The sequence below is a fragment of the Schistocerca americana genome, chromosome 1 (assembly GCF_021461395.2).
Source record: "Schistocerca americana isolate TAMUIC-IGC-003095 chromosome 1, iqSchAmer2.1, whole genome shotgun sequence".
Classification (NCBI taxonomy): Eukaryota; Metazoa; Arthropoda; class Insecta; order Orthoptera; family Acrididae; genus Schistocerca; species Schistocerca americana.
Window position 1 is genome coordinate 465399003 of NC_060119.1, and position 20838 is coordinate 465419840.

General features: G+C 38.6%; 1 protein-coding gene across 4 annotated transcripts in view; it reads right to left on the bottom strand.

Annotated features, from left to right (window-relative positions):
* Positions 1-18683, bottom strand: part of LOC124603490 (AP-1 complex subunit gamma-1) — a 184668-nt gene extending 165985 nt beyond the window's left edge. For 2 of the 4 annotated variants that reach the window (XM_047136400.1, XM_047136399.1), the window contains exons 1-3: positions 18569-18683; positions 18067-18178; positions 1228-1289 (exon numbers count right to left, since the gene is read on the bottom strand). In XM_047136400.1, the coding sequence (XP_046992356.1) occupies positions 1228-1289; positions 18067-18086 (82 nt within the window). In that variant the 5' untranslated portion in view covers positions 18087-18178; positions 18569-18683. Of the gene's footprint in view, positions 1-1227; positions 1290-17936; positions 18024-18066; positions 18179-18568 lie in introns of all 4 variants that reach the window. The other 2 variants (XM_047136401.1, XM_047136402.1) reach the window with 2 other exon arrangements.
* Positions 18684-20838: the final 2155 nt, after the last annotated feature.

Below are 20838 nucleotides of genomic sequence, written 5' to 3' on the forward strand. Positions count from 1 at the left end.
CCATAGTCTGTGCCACCTGGATCCTTCCTATCTACCCAGCTTTTCTGAAATGCGCAAGTACAAACTCTCCCTACGATATATCCTACATTACTGTAACTCTCCTGGCCTCAACCTTTGCTGATCATTGCCCTTCACCAACCTATCCCCTTCCCTGTTCCCACTGCAGAGTCTCCTGTTCTACAAGTGTACCCACAATCCTTTTACTTCTCTCCTTTTCCGCCAGTTCTCCCCTCTCCCCCCGCCCTCTATCCCACATCCCGACTGCATCAAGCTGCCCTACCCTCTCTCCACCTCGTCCCTGTATGCTCCCACGAACAGCACTTTACTGATGCCCCACCTGTATCCTACTTTCTCCCCCTTCCCACCCCAGCCTCCTCCTTTCCCCCATGACTCAGATTGCTTCTCCCATCATGTGTAGTTGCTCACAGTCTGGCCTTGCCACCCAGAGACGGTGATCGTGTGTGTGAGCTGTGATCGCGTGAATGAATATATATACGTGTGTGTGCATGTGTGTGTGTGTGTGTGTGTGTGTGTGTGTGTGTGTGTGTGTGTGTGTGTGTGCGTGTGTCTATTTCAGAAGGCCTTCTGGCTGAAAGATTATGTGTTTAGTAGCCTTTTTGCTGTCTCTCTCTGCAGCTCGACATCCCTGCTATATGATGAATAGCAATCAAGCCTTTTCATACTATTGTTGTTATTCCACCCTGGGTTTTCATTGTTTGAGGCACAAGTGACCTGTTCCTTCTTTTTAACCTTCCCTATCATATCCCTCTCTCCTGCCCACGGAAGAAACTAATAGATCTGAAAGCTAAGGTAGTCTCACAACCTTTACACACGTCTTTTGGCCACAATAAAAAATTTTACTTCCTGAAGGTAAGTGATAAGCAGCACTGTCTCATTATTTTCTATTTTTCTCTTTTGGATATTTTTCTCAGAGTGACCAATACTGTGAAAGACCACACCATCTGATATTTGCACTGTTGGTTACAACTTCCATAAAAGGGCACTGAGGAACTAGTAAGAATGTTTCAAATGTTTACAGACATCAATTTGTGGTTGCTGTTTGCAGCATATTATTGTAAAAAGAAGTGTGCTGAATTATACAGGACTCTAAAATCAAAATAATGCTATAATTACGACACTCAGCAACAATGAAACAAAGTAAGCATGTAAGTAAGCATCAAATGAATCACTGCTGCTTACAGATTTAACGAAACATTAGTAACTCACCTCTTTCCACTGCTTCATTAATAACTTGTTTGATGGCAGCCATGTTGAAAGCTGGATTAAATCTGTAAATATGTAACAAATGACATGTCTGCAGTTAGTTTATCAAATGCACACGACACAACACATCTGTTAACAGATCATTAGGTTACCTGTTAATAAGCAATTATGTAATACAGAACATTGTAACACATGCACACAGACAATCATCAAGGTGCTGAAATACCATTAATTTATCTAAATGGAAATAGTTTTCCAACATATGAGCAAGAATCCTTAGCTATAAAACTCATCTGAAATAAATCAAAAGACAGTTTATATTAATATTTGTACAAACAATAAGAGATGACCTATGTACAATACTAAGCTACAACACATAAAAAGATGGCGTATGATCCTTCCTACAAAAAACTAGAAATCACACAAAAAAGATATAGAAAAAAGTACTGTAAAGTGATATCAAAATCAGTTAAACTACAACAATACAATTATTTGGCCTAACTGAGCAAATGAGAAAACATTCTATGTACGGATGAATTTAAACAATAATGAATAATTAACAAAGAAGCAGTAAAAGCCAAGAGCACAACACAGCTTTGCAGTTGTATCATAAAAGATACCCCAAATTTAGTGAGTGAAATGCAGAAGGAGGTCTTTCTCTCTCAAATTTCTTTCTTTATGCAACACACTAGCAAGCACTTTATACCGTTGTTTCAGTAACTTCTTGGAATAGCATTTTACTCGAGAAGCAAATTTATAACCACCCCTCAAACACAGCCCATTGTGTACAAAGTGCTTCATATGCCGATAGACTTCTAACCCAATGCCTCTTAACAAGATTCAACATAAAGAGAACAATGACTTAGTGATGGTACTTGAGGAGAAATTCACAGTAATGGACAGCTTAGCGGTCTCATGGCATCCAGCAATCAGCAATTTTTCAATATTTCAGATCATTTGCAATCGTGATGTGCATGTTTCCATAAAAAATGGAATTTCTAAAATGATGAGCTGCTCACATCACTACAAGAAATTGAAAAATGTGGATGTATTTTTACAGATGTGCGTGAAGCACAAAAGAAATTTTTTTTTGTGGAAGTCAAAGAAATCGACAAGGTGAACCTAGACACATGCAAGTTAGTGTTATATTACTGTCAGCATAATATGTGCATAGGAGGAGTGGCTATAAACACAAAAAGTGGAATAATGTCTCATGCCACAGTCCTGCGAGTGCTGTACTTCAGTAACAGACCTGGAAACGAAAGATAGCAGTTCTGGCAGTCTACAGACCCCCAACATGAAAGAACTTCATTAAGCACTTAGAGGGGTACTTTTTAGAAATAATTGAGAAGTACCTGTAAATGGAAATTTCAATACTGATTTCATCTTGGATAGTTCAGGTTGAGTGCACTTAGAGTTACTGATGTCCGTCCTTGGTTTGACCCCCACATTAATATTTCCAACAGGAATAGAAGCACATAGTGCAACAGTACTATTTATTTACATATTCAACTGTCTCTCATGAAACAGATGAGAGCTTCATAATAAATGGAGTACCTGACCATGAGGGCTAAGTAGCAGCCATGAAGCATCCCCCAGCAATCAATTTTTATTAAGAAGAGAAAACAAAATTTCACAGAATTGCAAATGCCAACTCATACCATTCGAGGTGGTGGTGGTGGTGGTGGTGGTGGTGGTGGTGGTGGTGTGTGTGTGTGTGTGTGTGTGTGTGTGTGTGTGTGTGTGCGCGCGCGTGTGTGCGTGTGTGTGTTTTCCACCAGAGCTTCAAATTATTTTTTTCTTGTTATATTATGTTTATTTACTGCCTGAAAATAAGCCGGGCTCAAAACTAGTAGTGGAAAAATAATGAAATACAAAAAGAATAAACTCATGTTCTGGTGAATTCACACTAAAAATTTTCATTTCATACAATTTATCGAAGCAGCAGATCAGCATAGACCTACAAAAGAAAACATTAAGGAAGAATTTACAGGATGAAAAATGGGAAGACAGCAGATGAGAAACTTAATACAGGGTGTCCATAAGTTCCCGTTTCAGTTTCAAAACATTGTAGAAAGAGAACACTGCTCACAATGATGCCAAATTTGAGCAGTATATTATTAATGCAAAGGGAAATGTCACTGAGGAGGGTGAATGAAACTTTGGGAGACGTGTGGCTTACAGCTGTGTGTCAGTTTGCGTTCGAGATGCTCAACTTGACTGTCTCCATGAAGGACTGCATACTACTGGTAAAGATATTTTACAATAATTGTAAATTGTGTGCTAGTAACCCTGCAGAAGTTCCAGACACTCAACAGTGTGAAATAGGCACTGGTACGATGTCTGCTAAGGGTCTGGAGAAAATGATAACAAAATTCAAAAAAACAGGTTCTTCTGAAGTGCAATCTGGCAGAGGGAGGGAAGCAGTTGATCCAACATCTGTCAAAGACGTGGCCACAGCATTGCAAGAGGGGTCAAGCTGTGGTGTGCAAACATGCAATGCATGGGGAATTGCCCTGACGTTGGCCATTCCTCCTGGCACAGTGAATAAAATACTACAAAGCTCACTGCCAAACGGTTCTACTGCTGCCAACATACAGTGTGCATAAGGACCACAAAGATAAAAAAAAAGTTAGGGCTCATATGGAGACCTACAGACAGTTGTTTTCCCCTTACTCTATTTGTGAGTGAGACATGGAAGGAAATGACTAGTAGTGATACAGGGTATCCTTCACCACACACTGTATGGTGGCTTGCAGAGTGCTGCATAGATGCAAATATAAGATGAAACATCTTGGATTGCTAACCACACAAAATAACTCTTGTTCAGAAGCTGCTACCTGCTGACCTGCCAGCAAGACAAATGTTCGCTCTGGAATTTCTTGTTCACATGGAAGTGGTGAAGGAATTAACTTATGAACTTTTGCTGGACAGATGAATCTCATTTCCACCTCCAAGGACATGTCAACATGCAGAATATAGGTAAATGGAAAATCAGTATGCACATCAACCGGTACTGCTTCATTCTGCAAAAATTCAAAACAACAGGTTGTTCTGAAGTGCAATCTGGCAGAGGGAGGGAAGCAGTTGATCCAACATCTGTCAAAGATGTGGCCACAGCATTGCAAGAGGAGTCAAGCTGTGGTGTGCAAACATGCAATGCATCGGGAATTGCCCTGACGTTGGCCATTCCTCCTAGCACAGTGAATAAAATACTACAAAGCTCACTGTGTGGTATGGGTTGACAGTATCGCTTATTGTAGGGCCGTATGTTTTCGAGTAGGTAAGTCCTGCGGGTCCAGTTACCTTTATGTGACTGGTAAACACTATGAGAGTCTTTTGCATACCAACATCATTCCAACCCTTCAACAGCATGGATGTGTGGGTAGGATCACTTTTATGCAATATGGTGCTCCTCCTCACACTGCACAGACAGGAAGTGGCTGCTGCAGTGGTATTCAGAAATGCTACAATTATCAGACATAATTTCCTTACAGATTGGCCATCCGGATCACCTAATTTTAATCTGTTTGACTTCTGGCTGTGGGGTTATCTGAAAGATGTTGTGTTCTATGCTCCAATTGCAAATGTAGCTGAATTGAAGGCAAGCAATGTGCAATACCCTCAAGACGCTCTGCTCTGTTGTCAAATACACTTTTTCCCAATTTCAATTTGTGGCAGAAAACAGTAGAGGGCCCACTGAACAAGTTTTGCGCCAGTTTCACGACAATTAGAAACCAATGCCATTTAGCTTTTTATGCGGTTTGGGCACCAAGACGATTGAAAACCAATGGCACTGTGCTTTTTATGTGGCTTTTGGCCCCAGAACAACTAAAATCCACTGTAATTTTGCTGTTCATGCAGTTTGTGGCTTCAGGACACTTAAAAACCAATTTTTCTAATGCAATGAGGTACGATTTTTCCCTGGTGACTTGGATTATCTGACTAACAGTGCCACAACTGTTGACTGTCGAACTTGTGCAGTCGTGCACACTGAACGTATGGATGGTGTAATGTGCAACTCAAACCATAGCTATTGTGTTGTGATTCATCTTGCCATTTGTAGATGACCTCCATCCCATTAAGAGGTTTAGAGTGTCTTCCGTTGGAAAAATTTTCATTACTTTTTTTTTTGCTCCATAATGCTTCCTCTGCATCAATTCAAATTTGACATCATTTTGAACAGTGGTCCTCTTTCTACAACATTTTGAAACTGGGAGTTTAATTATAGGCACCCTGTACTTTCTTGATAAAGTTCTTTTAATACTATGAATCCAGATAGCCCTCACAACAGATCAGTAACAATAATAGTTGAATCTCAGAAAGGAAGACTAATATCTGGAAATAAGGTATCTTGTGCCACGACGAAAGAGCTTTACTTAATGTAGTTGTTGATTCCGTTTTATGCACAAGATTTCAATGGCCAACCAAGTCAGCTTTAGGTCCTATGAGGTGTGCAGTTATGGGTTCTCACTGCCTGGACTCCAACCAGAAAGGGAATATAACTACACAACTCACAGCACGTGAAGAAGACGGATGGATCAGTCATCGAAAGATTATGCATAAAATGGAATCGACAACTCTGCTGCACAGCTGAAAGCACACCTTAACTGCTACAAACATCTTTACAGTGTCATCAAAATGACAAATAATGTATTACAAATAAAAATTCAAAATTCTAAGAGGCAACAGCAATTTCAAACATTATTAAACATGAAACAAATACACTCAGAGAGGCAAGCTGTAGTCAAATTTCTGTTTGATATCAGTGGTGAGACAAAAAATATGAAATTCAAATCACTAACAACTAAATTCAATGGCTTCTTCCTAACAGTAGCTGAAAAAACAGGGACATTATGCTACCCAGTGTCAGTACCCCATCGCCCTCAAATTTGAAACCAACTGAAGAGTCAGTCAGGGTGTTTCTACCGAGGGACACAAGTATGCAGCATTAACATCCATCTATAAAAGTGGAGGTAAGCAACTGACCTACAATTACACAGCTATCTTCCTCTTAACCATTTTCACAAAAGTTTTGATAAGTTTCCGTATAATCTTCTCAAGGCCTTTAACTTTGTATATCATAACGTTCTGAATGGGAAACTAAAACATCACAGCATTCCCCTTTCATTGGCAGATTCTTATCTCAATAATAAAAAACAGAGGTTCATGTTAGGATATGACAACAGGAATAAGACTAAATTCAGAGTGGGGGGGAAGGGGGGAGGGGGGGGGGGGGGGAGAAGAAGAATGATACAAATATATTTAACAAACAACTCAAACATATTCTCACCAGACACAACCAGAAGAATCACGAAACAAGCTTACAACTGGTTCACAGCTAACAACTTAACCTTCACCTTACAAAGACTCACTACATGTAGGCCTATCTAATACTGGGATTCAAGTGACCTCCCTTTCTTTTTAACTTTCACCAATTTCACTCTCTACATCCCAAGGAAGTAACTATCAGTTCTGAAAGCCAGGCAGTGAATCACTTTCAATTTTATACTTTTTATATTACTGCTCATTTCTCAACCAGATGGTAATAGTCCAATCAACAATGGAAAATAAGACGAAAAACTTCATGTGGTAGGAAAAACTTCACGTGGTAGGAAAAAGTGCCATGAACAAGAAATTGATCCTGACAATCAGAGAGACAGCATGGGGATGAGGAGATGGGGGCCCTTAAACATCACTATTCTGGCTCTTCTTGAGTAAGATGAAAACTGTGGTTCCAAGTACAAAATTAAATAACATTAAACTTTCTACAAGAAAGGTTCTTTCCATTTTTTTTCTAGTTTCCACACTGTGGGGGGTGAAAAACCACAGATGATTAAAAATGTGTTTTAAGGGAATTAAAATAATATTCATTTATAAATGAAGTGGTTAAGGACAAATACTAAATGTAAGTACCACATATAAAGGTTGTAGAACTCTATTAACTGTGTTCTGAGATATAACATGATGGAGGGTAGAAACATAAGGAAGGTAGGTCACACTATTTTTGTCCATGCACTTCCCTCCTTCACAGGTCTGTAAACTGAAAAGTGAGCAAGAGATTCCCCACTCTCTCTACCCCACTACATCACAAGAAGCAACTACAGGGTTTTTCACAAAGTTATACTGACCCTTCCACAGTTTGTCTTACAAATCACTGACAATGTGGTGTGCAGAAACACCTGGAGAGGTTGTTTATTTTCCACAAATTGCGCTAACAATACATGGAATACAGATGGTGTTGTTGTTGTTGTTGTGGTCTTCAGTCCTGAGATTGGTTTCATGCAACTCTCCATGCTACTCTATCCTGTGCAAGCTTCTTCATCTCCCAGTACCTACTGCAACCTACATCATTCTGAATCTGCTTGGTGTATTCATCTCTTGGTCTCCCTCTACAATTTTTACCCTCTACACTGCCCTCCAATACTAAATCGGTGATCCCTTGATGCCTCAGAACATGTCCTACCACATTTCAAAAGCTTCTATTCTCTTCTTGTCTGAACTATTTATCGTCCATGTTTCACTTCCATACATGGCTACACTCAAATCAATACTCGATGTTAACAAATTTCTCTTCTTCAGAAACGCTTTACTTCCCATTGCCTGTCTACATTTTATATCCTCTATACTTCGACCATCATCAGTTATTTTGCTCCCCAAATAGCAAAACTCCTTCACTACTTTAAGTGTCTCATTTCCTAATCTAATACCCTCGGCATCACCAGACTTAATTCGACTACATTCCATTATCCTCATTTTGCTTTTGTTGATGTTCATCTTATATCCTCCTTTCAAGACACTAGCCATTCCGTTCAACTGCTCTTCCAAGTCCTTTGCTGTCTCTGACAGAATTACAATGTCATCGACAAACCTCAAAGTTTTTATTTCTTCTCCATGGATTTTAATACCTACTCCGAATTTTTCTTTTGTTTCCTTTACTGCTTGCTCAATATACAGATTTAATAACATCGGGGAGAGGCTACAACCCTGTCTCACTCCCTTCTCAACCACTGCTTCCCTTTCATGCCCCTCAACTCTTAAAACTGCCATTTGGTTTCTATACAAATTGTAAATAGCCTTTCTCTCCCTGTATTTTACCCCTGCAACCTTCAGAATTTGAGAGTATTCCAGTCAACATTGTCAAAAGCTTTCTCTAAGTCTACAAATGCTAGAAACGTAGGTTTGCTTTTCCTTAATATAGCTTCTAAGATAAGTCGTAGGGTCAGTATTGCCTCACGTGTTCCAATATTTCTACGGAATCCAAACTGATTTTCCCCTAGGTCAGCTTCTACTAGTTTTTCCATTCGTCTGTACAGAATTCACGTTAGTATTTTGCAGCCATGACTTATTAAACTGATAGTTTGGTAATTTTCACACCTGTCAACAACTGCTTTCTTTGGGATTTGAATTATTATATTCTTCTTGAAATCTGAGGGTATTTCGCCTGTCTCATACATCTTGCTCACCAGATGGTAGAGTTTTGTCAGGACTGGCTCTCCCAAGGCCGTCAGTAGTTCTAATGGAATGTTGTCTACTCCCGGGGTCTTGTTTCGACTCAGGTCTTTCAGTGCTCTGTCAAACTCTTCATGCAGTATCATATCTCCCATTTCATCTTCATCTACATCCTCTCCCATTTCCATAATATTGTCCTCAAGTACATCGCCCTTGTATAGACCCTCTATATACTCCTTCCAACTTTCTGCTTTCCCTTCTTTGCTTAGATCTGGGTTTCCATCTGAGCTCTTAATATTCATACAAGTGGTTCTCTTTTCTCCAAAGGTCTCTTTAATTTTCCTGTAGGCAGTATCTATCTTACCCCTAGTGAGATAAGCCTCTACATCCTTACATTTATCCTCTAGCCATCCCTGCTTAGCCATTTTGCACTTCCTGTCGATCTCATTTTTGGGACGTTTGTATAAATGACTTACTAAAAATATTGAAACAAGAAATCCAAAAGGGCAGAATCTACATAAATCTCTGCACACTGTTTCATACAGCTAAAGAGGAAATTGGTACTCTGTCATCCTGTACAGCAGTTGGGGCTTTTTTCTGGTAAAGGCGACTTCCTCCGCCATGACTGCAGCTTACTTTGCAGTTTACAGACAAACTATACCTCCCCATCATTTCCTGACCAATTTGCGCTTCTTAGCCTTTGTTTATATGGCAAAATTATTTTCAGTTTTTTAAGAGAGTATTGATTTGCTGTTGATAAGTGAGCTATTCTGGAAAAAAAAAAAAAATACTGCCGAAGCTGTCAAGCGTCTACCACAATGAACAGCCTCCCCTATGTGTAGCCTTCTGTCAATACGTTTTTTATTATCTGTTGATTTTACTGTCTCTACCAATCCTGTTCAAGAAGTGACCTGATGGGCATGAGCACTCACACTAGTTTGCCACCTGGATAGTGAGTGCTTACGGTAAAATGTACTGTCAGGCATAAATACATATTGCAAATTGTGTGCTGTCTTCAGAGGAATGACCGTGTGTTACGTCTGCCATAACCTCAGCTGCAAGTGTGTGTACTTAATGGTGCAGTGCTAAAGTGGAGGTTAGCTCTTTTTAAATTGATGAAAAGCAGTATAGTGGGCAGGTTAGGAACTTCAAAAGACATACTAACATCAATTTACAACAATCTGTGTAGGATGTCTAGCTACAGTGGGACAGGCAGATGCATGATATATTTTCTAATAAAATAAGTCCAGCAGATTCAAAGTAAATTTCCACAACTTCACTAGTTCACAGCTGCAATTATGCCGATGTCTGGAACTACATAACTGTGAGAAACAAAACTTTTTCTCGGTGAAAAGAACGAAATCTACCCACAGGAACTTGCTCATAGATTGCAACTTAAAAGTTTACCTTCGGATAAGCAGGGCTTAGAAAAAGGGACCTGACACTGATGTTTTACTAAAAAGCAAAATAAACAGAATTCACTGATAGCCAGTGTTTTTATAGTTAACATGCAAATAAAATAGTCATGAAATAGAAGTTTATATCAATTTGAACTTTGTCCGAAAATGACACTCCATTATAAGGCTGCATTAGTAATAAGAAATATCATGTTTCCTACTTAGCTGCCCCATATACTTTGCTTCATCAATTAAAAGAAATATAAATTTCATTTTATTGTCATTTTTCAACCGTGTAACTGTCTTGGGAAATAAATTTGCTACAAAAGGCATTAATCAGCCACAGTGAAGTGATATCTCCACAGAACTAAAAATGCCATAGAATAGACTCGTTGACAATAGTTTCTCGTGACGAGCTACCTTGTTTAGATTCCTTCTCCCCTCCCCGCCGTGTCCTCCCATCCACCACCACCACTACATGCCATGAACCAGTCAGTTGTTTATTGCTGAGGCCTGAGTATGAGCCAGCTTATGAAAGCAGATCAGTGAACAGGTTCAGTCTCTACTATCAATGGCTGGTATACTTTTCACACCTTCAGGGGTATCAAATGTATCATCCAACCTTCAGCTCTCCTAATATCTAAAGGCATCCAGATGTCTAAATCCGCTCCCTCTGCAAGAAAAGTAGGTTACCTAGGTGTTATGGAACTTCATGTATTTTAAAATAAGTCAAGCAATGCATTACAGCAGATTACTGTACAACACGATCATTTTCATCCCATATGATGGTCGAAGTAGAGAGGATATAAAATGGAGACTGGCAATGACTAGGAAAGCATTTCCGAAGAAGAGAAATTTGTTAACATTTTGAGTACAGATTTAAGTGTCAGGAAGTCGTTTCTGAAAGTATTTGTATGGAGTGTAGCCATGTATGGAAGTGAAACATGGATGATAAATAGTTTGGACAAGAAGAGAATAGAAGCTTTCGAAATTTGGTGCTACAGAAGAATGCTGAAGATTAGATGGATAAATCACATAACTAATGAGGAGGTATTGAATAGGATTGGGAAAAAGAGATGTTTGTGGCACAACTTGACTAGAAGAAGGGATCGATTGGTAGGACATGTTCTGAGGCATCAAGGGATCACCAATTTAGTACTGGAGGGCAGCGTGGAGGGTAAAAATCATAGAGGGAGACCAAGAGAAGAATACACTAAACAGATTCAGAAGGATGTAAGTTGCAGTAGGTACTGGGAGATGAAGAAGCTTGCACAGGATAGAGCAGCATGGAGAGCTGCGTCAAACCAGTCTCAGGACTGAAGATCACAACAACAACAACAACAACAACAACAACAACAACAGACATATTGATGCCCATCTTACAAGTTACAATGTGAATGTCTGGTAAGTGGCTCCACTTAGTGTAATCCACTGTCCTAGTGCCAGCAGTTCCTAAATGGAAGAGAATTATGAATTCTACTAATAATACAATAATGAAAGATGGGCTGTAGCTTTCTGGTCATTCATTAATTCATCACAATGAGACTACAAAATAGTTACATGGCTTTGCAATTTGGAGTAATGTGCCACATTTGCCAACACAGTCCCTTTTCTACCACTGTTACATAGGTCAATGACAACTAGCCTTTACTTATAGGGACATATTTTACATAAATATTCACTTAATGATTACAAATAAAAATTCAGTGAACTGAAAATAGCTTCATTATATAATCACGGGCTCAGTGAAGTTATTTTGTCTACTCACAGAAGAGGATAACCGGACAAGAAATGCTGGGAAGATATAGTCAGTCTGTGAACTGAAAAGTGGGCAGCACTTGTGGTGGCAGAAGTTACTTTTCTCAGAAGAATGCTAAAACTGCCATACAGAATGACGATAAATGAATTTCCCATGTAGAAGTGTAGACCAATGTGTAGCTATTAACTCAGAATCAGTCCATGTTCATTTTTTGTGTTAGTGTTATTAGTAACTCATAACTGTATTCCATGTAATGTTATTTAATGCACTTTGTGGAAAATAAACACCCTATGGGTATGTGTTCACACTCCATCTATAGTGATTCATAAGGCAAGCTGTAGACGAGTCAGTATAATTTTGTGAACCATCATGTTGTTGCTTCTTGTGACATAGTGGGGCACAGAGAGCCGAGAAACACATGCTCGCTCTTCAATTTGTAGACCTATGAAGGAGGGAAGTGCACAATCACAATCTGGTGACTACACCTCCTACCTCTCCATACTGTTTCAACCACAGACCACAATTTACACCATAATACAGCTCTACTGAGCTTAGACATATCACACATATTTAATAATTGTCCTTAACCACTTTATTTACAAAAACAACATTTTAATCCTCTTAAAACACAATTTTTAATACTAGCTGTGATTGTTCCATCCCTAAAATTCAGAAGCTAGAGGAAAAATGAATAGGCCCTTTCTTGTAGAAAATTTAATGTACTTCAATTTTATACTTGGAAACATTTTTGCTACAAGCTGTGGTTTTTGACTTACTCAAGAAGAACCTAAAAAGTGATCTTTAAATGCCCCCACCCCCTCACCCCCATGCATCCACCCCACTGGCCAGGACTGGTTTGTTGTTCATGGCACTATCTCCTACCACTGTACAAAAATTATGACTATTGTGTATCATAATTCTCAACTGGATTTTCCTTTGTTAGGAAAGTGTCATATAATGTAGTTGCAAAGAAATAAAGATGACTTTCAGGTACCAGAAGTAGACATCAATAGGGGTAAACTACATGAGCCACACATGTCAAGATCCCAGACAGATAATAAACTGGAGTGGTACAAGAATGTAGACAACGTAATGAAAAAATTCAGATCTTCCTGCTTTGGACTTAGAAATTCCTTTCATTGCGTCAACAACATACAACAGGATTGCTACCAACCTTTTTTCCATAATTTCACTCGATGCTTTCCTCTGTCAATCTTCTGGCAAAATGCAGCTAAGTTAAAAGACGTATTTGTTCTTCAAAAGGGTACAAAGTGAACTTTGTATAAAGCTGATAACCATGTATGTTGTGGAAGCCTCTTTCAGGGAGCTACAGATTGTTACACGTATGTGGCAATACATCATACAGTCCTATTCATAATTGTAATTAATAACAAGAGTTAATTCAGGATGAACTCTGCAGTCTACAATCACAATACCAGGTATAACACAGCTTCAGTAGATTATGCATTGCTGTCTTGTAGTTTGAATAATCTGGTGTAAAGCCTTTTAACAGGCTGCCAGTAGATATCGAGCACGAAATTAAGTGAAAGAATATCTGATTAGCCACTAATCCTATAACTTATCAGAATATATGGACTCAAGGATGTAGATTCTGCATAACTCTACATTAAACTAATTTTAACTTAAGCAGTTTGGCCTCAGTAGACAGCTGACAGTGATATGTGTAAAGCTATGTAAATGCTTGGTCTCAAGTATCAGATTAAAACAGCTGAGTAATATAAAGTAGTATAAGAGAAGGGGCAATAGCTTTTTTCAAAGTAGCTGTTTTTCTCCAAAAGTACATAAAGAAAATAATCAAGTCAGTCCTCTAATTATCTGTAGGAACAGGTTAGCACTGGTCATCTGTTGCCAGTATATTTTACAGAAGTGGCAAGCAATAGGTGTTTCTGTCTGGCACAGTCCAGATCCTTGAAGTCTCTCCATTATGGCGGGATTTACAGAATGTGATGTGTGAATGTATGACTTGGCATACCCCTGCTTGTATTTTATCAAACATTCCCCACAATTGTAGAATTTACACTCTCATGCATGAACTATGACCATTTACATTACAGCTAGGTAAGTGTACACAGGCCTATTCTTATGTAACAATCTGGAATGTAAAATGCCACTTGACAGAAAACCTTATATGCTAGAGGAAATGCCAAGGTTCACGAGATTCAGCACAGCGACTCGGTAAAGGGCTGCTCAAGAAGTCACCCACAGTTACCAAAGCCCTTTCATTGTGAATGATACCTTCAAAGCTTATAAATGCACTGGCAAATTAGAATACAAGGCTTCTGTAAGCAATATTGGTCTCCAAAAACTAACTGGACTTACAATGCCATTTCCACCATATCCTTTGAAAACTGCAATTTAAAATGATACTTATCTTAGGAACTTTACAATACGTTTGTTTGAATGGCCATCTTCCACAGCAGCTGTTGAAATCAGTTGCTACTGATTATCTTGAACTTACTGCAATTTAATTAAAGAGAATTACACCAGATGTGTTTTGTTGTTATTTATAAAACACCTTCCGTGGTTATTCTGCAAATTGGATACATATATTTGTTCATTTTTGGTTGTTTTAGGTTAAAAACAAGGTTTTATTTGTAAAGTTACTGTGCAAGTTACGGTGTTTCTTTACACATTCTGCTGCTTCTCTCCTTGCTAGCAGAGGTTTATGTCGAAAGACTTTGATTCACATATGCACTTGGCAGTTTTTATCACACATTTGACATATATTGAAAACCGACAACAACAGACACAATCACACATGAGACATCACAACACCCCAGTTCTCAAAAGCAGGCAGCACTCAGATACATGCTCCACAGACTAAACACAGTACCATTTGATACAGATAATTAAAAAAAAAATTATACCACAAAACAAATAGCCATGAACAATGGATACAGAGAGAACTTAGGAACAAAAAAAAAAAAAAAAAAAACACACATCCAGCTGTCACCAATACAAGGACGAAATTGTACACAAACAAACACACACGAAATATAAGAACAACAGAAAGTGTGAAAGAAACAGAAATGATACACAGTGATATACAACCACAAATACACAACAGAATATTGAATATTTCCAACACACAAGGTGTAAAAACAACCCACCAAATCAACAACTCAATTCAGAAATAGCCTACTTCCCAAACACAGTAGGAAAAACTGATCTGTACCAGAAATCAGGGCTATACCAAATGAAATGAAATACATGTGATGGAAGATACATAGGTAAAACCAGGAGGGTACTTAACATCAGATGCAAGGAACATGAAAGAGCAATCTTTCAACTTTTGCAGAACACTTGCACCAACACTAAAAAAAAAAAAATTACCAGCAGAGACACAGACATGGAAATCATAAGGATAAACAACAACAAAAAATACCTCCTCACCTTACAAGGAAACTACCCTATTCAAAAAACCATGACAGGAAAGAAACAAACGATAAGACGAACTTGGCAAAACACACGTTCTTTAAACTGACTGACCATTAATACAACATTAAATGTACACATATTATCAAAGGCTCCATTTACCACTACTATCTATCCTCCCAGATTCTTTCCTATCATCACCATCCAGGCCCATCCACACACCCCCCTCCCCCACAAAAAAAAAAAAAATCTCCCCTCCTACCTTTACCTATCATACAAGACAATTTCACCAATTTACACACACACACAAACAAACAAACAAACAAACAGCTTCACAGGTTGGCAACACTCACTGTGAATGAAAACAAATGAACAGACATAAACAATGTTGCTGTGCAGAGTGATAAACACACAACTTCAGTTCAGTTTACCAAAGAGAAGTGTAAATAATGAAGCACCAGATATACTGCAGCGCGGGAAAAACTGGCAAGCGCATACGTGAATCGAAGTCTTGTGATGTCAATCCACTGCTGGCAAGGAGTGAAGAAGCACACAACTCTACAAAAAAAAACTGTTTTTAACCCAAAACAATAAAAAATGTACAAATGCATGCAGCCTATCCAATTTGCAGGATAACCATTGAAGATGCTTTATAAATAAAAGCGAAACATGTCTGGTGTAATTCTCTTTAGTTAAAAACTGCAGTTGGCTGACGACAGATAACCAATAGTAACTGACTTAGGAATTTTGTTTACAGACTCCACACTTGTACGAACATGTACGTTTTTCAGAGTGCTAATAGCAGTTTTACTTTTCTGTGAGCAACACACATGAAAATTGACTTAAGTGGTTGCAAAGAACACACTTCTTGTATTCTCCCACCTCCAAAGTGACTTGATGCTGTCCTCTTATCTTGACCACACATGAATCTCTGGATACGCACTATGACTAATATTCTTGATCATGATATTTCATCTGACCCTACAATTTAGACCCTTACTGCTCAGTCCAATTCCTGGTTAACAATTCCCAGAAGTGTTAGCAGATGTCCCATAAACAAGTTTCTTTTTTACTAATGCAGAGCTATTAAACAACAAATCACTTAAAAGAGACTGCTTCAAGTTCTCTTGCAAGATACTCTTACTGATAATCATTCACAGAATGAGAGTTTGATACCAAAGGAGGACTAGTTATGGAGAACATGCTCTCCATTTCTTTTTAATGTGCCAGGTATAATTTAGCTAAAGATGAGAACATCACAAATTGTTACTTCATAACCATGGCCCAAAATAATAATCAAAATGCAGCTACAAATACTATTCACACAATTCAACCTGAGGCAAAAGTTATGTACTTGAGCCCCCATAGCATTTTTCAGTATAGTATGGACATAAACACTAGACATCAATGTTGGTCAATATGTTACCGCAACCAAATTTTTTGCTTTCACATTTGGTTTCACCAACTCACAACTAAGCTGTCACGTTACAACCTAACTTAGACCTCAGGCTGCACTCCAGATCAGTCTGTCACCACAATCAAGATTGCAGGGAGGAGGGGAGGGGCGTCCAATATGTAACTTTAGCCAAAGCAGACACTCGGCACATTAGCTGATGGGAACAACTGTAAATGGGAAAAGCCTTTACGGTTGTTCCCATAGGCCACTGCTCCTGAACATCAACTTGGAGTTGCCAAGTACTATAAAATGCCCTTCGGCATTTAAGGAGTATTTGAGTAGCACAATAACACTGCCCCTGTTGGGATTAATACACACAAATGTAATTCTTCTTTTTCCAGTTTGTTATTAGTAATCCACTTGGTGTTATGCATCAAGTTGCAAATTTTAATGTTTATCATACATGTGGAGCTAATCAGATGTAACTATTATGTTTGCAATATTTATTTTTTTTCTCTCTTTTTGTAAACGTAAACTCAGTGTAGTGGTGAAATAAATAAAACCTGCACAAAAACACATCAAGATTTTTTTTTTTTTTTTCCTACAAGACGCAAGATGACCGACTTCAAACATATTCTGCATGTATGTGATGGAAACACATTCCCACTTTCTTTTAAGTGCCTATTTGTTTAAGAAGTTCTGGCCTCCAGAATAAAATGCAGGCTACACAGGAATAAATGCCTGGCTTATCAATGAAGTTTGTCTCTGTTAAATTAGAATAAAATGGTCCATGTTCACCAAATTAACCAGAAATGATCACTATCACAGGCAGATTTTGATCTATACATTCCTGCCTTCCATAATAAACTCATAGTAATAAAGTATCCAAGATATCAAAAGAGTAAAAACTTCAATCACCTTAAGACAAAGGCTTACACTACACACCATCAACACAGCAAAACTTAAGTATACAGACATCTTTCGAGAACATTTTTCCTTGTTTCTGTGACCAGTAACGACCCTCGCAGCTGTTCTGATTATTGGCATAATCTTCAATCATACAACAGTCTTGCGCTGTTCACACTATGCAACTAGTATGGTTAGCAAATCTAGTCACTCCTTACCTACCACAACCAATTACATCCCATACATGTACACACATTACATACATATTTAACTGTTTTCAAACTGCTGTGCAAAAGTGCTATTTGTTAGTACCAAGGCCCACATGCAATACATTCACTGGCATGCATATCACACATTGCTTGTTAAAACAAAGCTGGCCATCACAAGACCTGTCAATACAAATTACCTAATTCAGTCATATGGAAGAGTATTTTCTTTCAATCCAAAGATGGAAGCAACTGTGTTTGAGTGCATCAACCAAATAACCTCCACCCTACAAAATAATAATATTCGTTAATATTTCTGTCTATGATTACCCATGGTCAGAGGTATTCATGTTTCCTCTTCAGAATGTGTACAAGGGGTGGTGGTGGTGGTGGTGATGATGAAACGGTATCTGCAGTAACAGCACAGACAGATGCAAGATGCCTGGGTAATACATGAAAAATTACAGTGAATATTCACAAAGTCTGCCTGTGACTAAACAAGCATGAATTGCAATACGTCTTTAATGACGGAATTCAAAACAATGTGCTGGAGCTATCAAACCTAACGAATGTTTACATTAGCAAGACAAACAGCCTGTACCGCAATGTACTTTCCAGTCCGCACAAAGCAAGTATTTTCTCATGCTCGTACTTAACAGAAAGCGACAGGACGGTAGGCTGACATAAGCTCGGTTTTTATTTAACCGATAAAAACATTCTTAAACAGGCATATCTTTACAAGAAGTCGCCTGCAATGACAGCTTATCGCTCATTACTTCATAATAAAAACATACGTCTTTTCCTAACTTCCACTTGTAACGGCAACACTTACTGTTAACAATGTATGTATAGTTGTACTAGTAACCACACTTCAAGGCAACTTTTCACAGATCATTCCTCCGGTCTCAGCTGGTCTAACCACTAACCACATACACAAGATGGCAGTCACTCCCAGTGACGTAGTCCTAAACAACACACTGTGTGTATAGACATCTTAGCATGAAAGTATTTTACTACAGTTTACGGCACAATATGGCATTCAAAAATGTGCGTCTACATTTATAATTGTAATAGAAATTAAGACATTCGCAAATTCAATATTTTTGTTGACTAAAGTTGTCCGACACTTTAAAGTGTGACCTATCTTCCACAGAAGCGTCTTACGTAGTATCAAGCGAAGGTGTGCGTAGCGCTTTTTTCTGCATGGATGCAGGAAACTGTAGTTTCAAAAATCGAATGTTTATATTAACATAACAAACAGCATGTAATGGGTTGTATTTTCAAGTCCGTACAGAGCAAGTGTTATCCCACGCTCTTAACGGTGTTTCAAAGAATGCGACCGGACGGTAGGCTGACATAAGCTCAAATTTTATTTAACAGATAAAAATATTTTTGAATGTCCACATGTTCCACGAGAAGTCGCCTGCAGTGACATCTTATCGAGGCTAGGGAACAAACCCTTGAATCTGTTATACAATGCTAAAACAAAACAAAAATGACTATAATGGCATGAACGGGAAGTCTGTTACGGAGCACTTCATACTATGTACCTGAAATGCAAAGCCTCCCGCGTCCGAAGTCAATACTAGTTCTTGACAAGAGGTATCTTACCTCCTGTTCAATTCCGGAGGTAGAATGCCGGGTTCCGTCTCGTAATACGCCCACATCACGAACTTCTTTCTTACACGCGCAGACTACATTGAATGAACTCCACTGCTATTCCAACGTTTAGCAGATTACCGATTTATCGTCTATCGCTTATCAGTATACTCTTTTATCTCTGTTATCTACCTCACAGCTAAAACAGGTGTCCGTACAAGGTAGAAAAAAGAACGCAGGAATCGCGAAGTGCATTATGTTGTTCAATCGCATTGTGTCAACACATCGCAGCAAATACACATCGGAAAACGCAACCAACTCATAACACAATACACCTGTTTGCAACGAATCATCGAACCTAACAAAGCTTCAAACTATGGGCAAAACATCGAAATTTTAATCACTGTTTTGTATGAGCAATTATTGAGATAGGAAGTAAAGCACTGAATCATCATAGCCACAAGTACACATTATAAAGTACGATAAATTTATAGTGATAATTTAATTATTGTAATGCAGCAGTTACGCAGTGTAGTTCAGAGAACGAGCGAATGCTTGGCTGTAGACCTTCATACAATGATTTTTAACGCGTATCTCACGCATTCTATTTCTCATCGTATTGAAACCGACGTGTGCGTGAACGCGCCCATGCGTGTGTGCGTGTGTGTGTGTGTGCTATACTCGTCGGTAGCGTCAGTAGATAAACGTGGTAGCGTCTTGTTTAAGCAACTGCTGTAGTGCTCTCCAAAAATTTTTGTTGTCACAGCGGCAAAATTAAATCAGGATAGCTTAAATGAGATTTGAAAGTCATTTTTCGAACTTCAGATTGCTGTAAGAAGCATTTTTGTGCTACTTAAATTGACTGAATAAAACCTGCATTTTCCACAAGCTTATTGTCACTGCTAGCTTGATGAGTAATTATCATCGTAACTTTCCCCCTTTTCTCTTTACTGCTGCATCCAGTAAAAAAGTTCTACCGATTACAAACGTGATGATTTCCTTTCATGCACAGCGTGATAAACATTATATTGATTCAGATTTCTATAGACTCCGAAAGGAATTTCTCTTCCCATGGGTAATTCTATTCATTATCAGCAAGGCACTCATTATTAACATCGCTTTATGCGTGAACTGTTTACAGTTTTTAGCAAATCTGCATAATCTGCGTTCTCTCGTAAGAAAATATCTAATCAGAACGGAGCAAAATTCGAATCTGCTGGACCATTAATATCGATGTCGAACGGGTGAAGCGACATAAGCCGACGCAGTGGTGAGTATAATTTGTGCTCAATAGGGACAAATCACTGTATGGAAAAATGATGATGGCGTCCTCTTGGGTAAAATATTCCGGAGGTTAAATAGTCCCCCATTCGGATCTCCGGACGGGGACTTCTCAGGAGGATGTCGTTATCAGGAGATAGAAAACTGGCGTTCTACAGATCGGAGCGTGGAATGTCAGATCCCTTACTCGGGCAGGTAGGTTAGAAAATTTAAAAAGGGAAA